Raw genomic sequence first — 5,061 nt, forward strand, 5'->3', positions numbered from 1 at the left:
AGACTGGTCCACCGCAATGAAGGAGGGGAGTGGGGGGCGGGGAGGAGGGCTGGGGAGGTTGCGGGGGGAGGGGGGCCCCGCCTGGCAGGAAATTAAACATCAATCAATCAATCGCTGTGAGCAAGGCGACCCAACCAGCCGGGCTGCGGAGGAGGCACAGGGATAGGCGAGGGGGTGGGAGACAGGGAGAAAGGAGGAAGGGGAGAGTCGGAGGTGGGAGCGGGGTGGCAAGGACCTCATGCACCGGGCGACGAAGGACGGATGGCTGAGGACTGAGTGTGGCGCGAGGCGGTGGCCACGGCCGACGAATGGGTGCGTCTAAGCGCTGACGAACGCCAGGGCCCAGGGTCTGGTCCTCCTCCTTGTAGCAAGTCCAGGGCGCAGCCGCCTCGCCCAGCCCCTAGGCGCACTCGTCCCGGCGCGCAGGCTGCGGCGACAAGGCGGGCGCTCCGTGCCGCGGCTCGCCGCAGAGGCGCAGATTGGCGCTCGGGAGGCGGCAGAGGCTGCCTCCTCTCCGGGCTCTGTTAATTGCGCCGCCGAGTACTTTCGACTTTGGAGATAGGAGGGCGATCGCCTCCCCCACCCACCGCCTCCGCCCACCACCCACCGCCTCCGCCCCTCGGAGCAACTTTTCTCGGTGTGAGCGAGCTCCCCTTCTGCTCCGAGCCGACCGTCCGGGCCCGATGCGCTCCCGGCCGTGTTTGGAGAAGGCCACTTCTCCCTCAAATCCAGTGCGGCCGCGGGTCCGGAACAATAGCCCGGGTGTCCCGAACGCCTGGAGCGAGACTCCGCCCGTCCGGCTGTGGGTCCGGCACTGGAAAAAGGGTTGCTCCGTGGGCACAAGGCAGGATGCATCCCTGCCACTCTCGCCACGCGGGCGACGTTGCGAGCGGCGCAGCCGGGGCTGCCCGGAGGCCAGAACGCTGAGCCTGCCGAGGCGCTGGGGCTGCGCGTCCTCGGGTTGCAGCACTGGGGCTCCCGAAGACCCTCAGCGGCTGAGGACCGAGTTCGGCGCGAGCAGAGCTGAGCGGTGGGGACCTAGCCTCTCTGCCCCAAGCGAGGCCGCGCCGAGGAGTCCCTAACTCGTCCTTCTATGGCTTAGGAGCCACAAACTTTTGCGGACTCCCGCGGCCCTAGCCTTTCGGCTCGCGCCGTGTTGCTTGTTTAAGGTGGCGCGGTTACTGCCCGCCCAGACCCGGCTGCGGGCCGCGCTTTTGTCTTGGCCATTCGGCATGGGCGCGGACCTCCTTAAAAAAAAAAAAAAGCACGTGGGCAGGGGCCGCAGCCCCGGCGAGGTGCCTGCCGCGTCCGGCATCTGTCAGCCGCTGGAACCTCAGAGGAGAAAATAGGAACCAGTCCTCTCCGGCCTTCCGGTCAGAGAAGCCCCTTGAGCCGGCGGCACCTCCTGTCCCTTCTGTGCACCGGGGCTTTCCCTCCAGTTCCCCAGGACCCCAAGGACTCGGCTTCCACCGGTTGCCAGAGCCACTAGTCCCCCTTAAGAAGCATTGACTGTACGGCGGCGCCAGAGGGCCAAACTAAATTCGGTTTCGGGAAACGCGCTCGAGGCAATTCTAAACCCTGGCCTTGAGCTGGGCCAGTGGTGGTTGAATATGCGAATAGCGCTGGAGACTAGACTGCTGTCCACTTGCTTGGTAACCTACCCCTCGACCCCCAACACCCCAAGAGTCGCAAGCCCACGGCCAGGGAGGCCTGAGGGCTTCTGAAAGAACGAGGGTCCCCGAAACAAAACCTGTCCCTGGCCTAGATCTCGGTGCCCAGACCTCGGTGAGTCCCACTCAAAGGAGCCGCCCACCAACTTCACTCGAAGCCCCAGGCGACAGGGGAATAGAGCCAAGCAGAGGCTGGCAGGGTAGTCATTCTCCCGGGAGCCACCGCAGTTTTAGGAAGCCTTTTTCTTTTCCCTGTTTTTTTCCTTCCCCAAATTCCGTGCTCCCACAAACATGCCCAGCCAAAGGGGCTAGAGAAAATGCCAACCCGGTGAAAGCAAAAGTGGCTCAAGTAAATCAACCCTTGAAGGTAGCTGAAAGGTTTTTTGTTTGTTTGTTTTTTTCGGTTTGTTTGGTTGGTTGGGTTTTTTTGAAGCAATAAAAGAAAGAAACTGTAAGTTTGATTGACAAACTTTAAAAAAGAACAATGTTATAGCATATCGAAATGAGAAGGGGTGTTTCAAAAACTTAGCTATCACTGTCAAACTTAGCCCGTTTTTAAAATGGGAAATGCATATATTTTATTTGTATATTAACGGTAATAACCCCCCTCCCGTCCCATTTCCTTTCTTACCTTGGTGTTGGAACTACAGAATCCACCTCCGGCCCAATGTCCACGAACTAAGAAGAATTGATGATATTAGGACTTCAGGACTTCTGGAAAAAAAATGCAAATCGTTTAGTGGGGATCTTTTTTGTCTGATTCGTCACTATTATTATATCTGATGATGCGATAGTTGGAACGATTCTATCCTGTCATTAATGAGCTATTTTATAAAAATCACTGTCGGAAAATCGTCGTTTGCGTTTTTTGCTAAGGATCACTTCGCTATCCTCACTGGCTTGTGTCAACTATAATTATGAACTTCAGCTACACTCTTATAACCAACATGGCAGTATTGTTTAATCAGTTAATATTTTATAAAGTGTACATATTTTATTATGCTTTGAAGGGAACTATTGATTCTAAATGATTTAAAAAAAACAGAAAGTCTATTTAAATAAAGTATACAATTAAGTTCAATTAAATGTGCATTGTGGCTAGATTCTACACCCCTTCAAATTCATTATTACTTTTGTCTATTTTTTATCATGAAAATACCATTTAGAACAAAAAATCTAAATTATTTAAAATTACATTTTAAAAATTAAACAAATTACATTTATTATACACGAAAATGTGTAATTCGATGTCATTATCAAAACTGTACTTTGAATGTTGGCAGATTTATTTTTAGTAGAGCATTTTCAAATTTCTCTCAATTCGCAAAAGGAGAATTCTAAAAAGTTTTGCCACACATACCCAGTGTGAATTTTTCCCTGTAGTTTTGACCGGATAAAGGCCTTTTCTGTTCAAGTTACATGTTTTTCCCAATCCAGTTTTGTTAACTTCATTTCAACTAAAGCAAATAATTTCAAACACTTCTAATTACTACAGTAAGTTATATTTTAAATAATACTTTTAAAACGTTTGTCATTTTCATTTTTAAAAACAGTGAATAAATATATTGATGATTCAAAAAACTGTTTGGTTTCATTTTTGTATTCCCCACGATGGTTTATTTCCAAACATTTTTTTAAACAATCATACTTTTAAAAAATTGTACAAGTACATTTGCCTTTTAAAATACTTTGATTCAAAACTCTCCCCCCACCCTACACACACCAGATTAAGAAACAACTTCCTCCTTGCTCAGAATGTAAAGTTGTGAGTATGGTGTGTGTGTGTGGGGGGGGTGGTCTCAGTTGTTTCTGACCTACATTTTTTTGAGGGAGATCTTCTCAAACTTTTCTCGGGATTCTCCTAGCCCTAAAATCCCCCCTTACGTTATGTAGTCAAAGGCCTCCTGTCTTTCACAAACACACTGTTATTATTATTTTTTTAAGCAGCAACAACAACAACAAAACACTGGGACTTTCTAGGCTGGGTTTAAGTGCCACAATTTCCCTTCTTTGATAGACTGCTTTTCTTTCTTCCCAGGCCTGCATCTACTTAAGGCCTGGCCTGCACTTTTAATGACAATGGTGTTTGATTTCTCCTGTTGCCTCTGCGGTTTGGGCCGTGCGGGTCCTCTGCCCAGGTCAGCTTCGGTTGTGTGCTAGTCTTAGACCACCTAGGCCCGACTGCCCTGGTAGGACGCAGAGTGCGAAGCTCGCCGCTTCGCGACTTTTCGGCCACCGGCTCTGAAGGCCCAGCATTCACCCCCTGTCTCTCTGGCTCTCAAGTTTGGTGACCCAGGCACTTCCAGAAGTGCGCTGCCTCTTTTAGAGCACAGAAAGTTTGTGCTGCCTTTTTTCTCTCCACCCCAGGGCACTCATTTCAAACTTCGTGGAAACCGCCACCTTAAAAGCCTTCGAAGGGACGGCTTCTAGGAATCAAAAGGGGCCAACTGCTTCTCCAGGAGCTGGCCCTTCTAGGGGGTAGAGGCAGAGGCGGGGAGTGGGAACGAGGGGGAACTATTTCTTACTAAGGATGCCCATGTTGTGTCTGATGCCAATTTCGGTCTCGGACTGTCCGTGGAAAGTTAGGCGACCAACACTTTAAAAGACCTCATACTGCCTCTGCGTTTAGATTGCAAACCCAGCGAGTCAAGTGGACCAGGAGCTGGAGGCCCGGAGCCCGGGGAACCCGGACGGGCCTTGAAGGAAGGGCAGCTCCTCTAGGATGATCGAAAGCCGAGTTTCTCAGACTACTCTAGGGACTGACCAGAGCGCAGCGGCAGGCGACACTCACTTCGTTATCACCCAGCTTCCTCCTCCTTGGCATCAAAACCCAAGAGATCAACCCGCGCCAGGCAAAGATAACAGGACTCGCAGTTGCTCTGGCCGCTTTAGGGACCTGGGCCGGGGCTGTGCGGTAGGAAAGCCTAGGAGGTGGTGGGATTCTCCTAGGGTCCACAGAGGATCATGCCTGTGAGGCCTGGTCGGAGATGAGACTGGAGGACGCGCAACGCATTGGGTAGGGTGGTGGGCAACTAGTCCAGGAAAGCCAGCCGTGCTGCCAAGGTGTCTGGGAGTTGGAGTTCAGGACAACCCACTGGGGCCAAAGCCCAAGGGGCAAAAGAAAAGAGTGCCAAGCGTTCCTCCGTCAACTGTGCCAGGGAAGACCTGCGGCTTTCCGTCAGAGATCCTAGGTGACAGAGATGGGCATCCGGTGTGGGCTCTGCTTTCTAGAGGGAGGGTAGTGAGGAGACTTGTTTCAGAGCTGGGAGAGTCCTTGGGCGAAGATTTGGTTGTCAGAGTCCTGGTCACCATGTGGGAAATCCGGGAAAGGCAGAGCACACCGCTGGCGACTCAGGGCATAAATATCCCCCAACGCCAAGGCTCCTGGGAT

The 5,061-nt window shown here is 51.8% G+C and overlaps 2 protein-coding genes across 3 annotated transcripts in view; one reads left to right on the plus strand and one right to left on the minus strand.

Annotated features, from left to right (window-relative positions):
* Satb2 (SATB homeobox 2) overlaps positions 1 to 2,386 on the minus strand; it is a 181,324-nt gene extending 178,938 nt beyond the window's left edge. The window contains exon 1 of one of the 2 annotated variants that reach the window (XM_031367536.1): positions 2,302 to 2,386. The gene's annotated coding sequence lies outside the window, so the exon portion shown is untranslated. The remainder of the gene's footprint in view (positions 1 to 2,301) is intronic. The other variant, XM_031367534.1, reaches the window with a different exon arrangement.
* LOC116088443 lies at positions 7 to 3,251 on the plus strand. Its single transcript, XM_031367537.1, has one exon. The coding sequence runs from the start codon at positions 684 to 686 to the stop codon at positions 1,080 to 1,082; it is 399 nt and encodes a 132-aa protein (XP_031223397.1). The 5' UTR covers positions 7 to 683; the 3' UTR covers positions 1,083 to 3,251.
* The last annotated feature ends 1,810 nt before the right edge of the window (positions 3,252 to 5,061 follow it).

The sequence above is a fragment of the Mastomys coucha genome, unplaced genomic scaffold (genome assembly GCF_008632895.1).
Source record: "Mastomys coucha isolate ucsf_1 unplaced genomic scaffold, UCSF_Mcou_1 pScaffold14, whole genome shotgun sequence".
NCBI classification, from domain to species: domain Eukaryota; kingdom Metazoa; phylum Chordata; class Mammalia; order Rodentia; family Muridae; genus Mastomys; species Mastomys coucha.

Bases quoted from the DNA above. Each gene is read 5' to 3' on its own strand.
- LOC116088443 (XM_031367537.1), top strand. From the start codon at position 684: ATGCGCTCCCGGCCGTGTTTGGAGAAGGCCACTTCTCCCTCAAATCCA.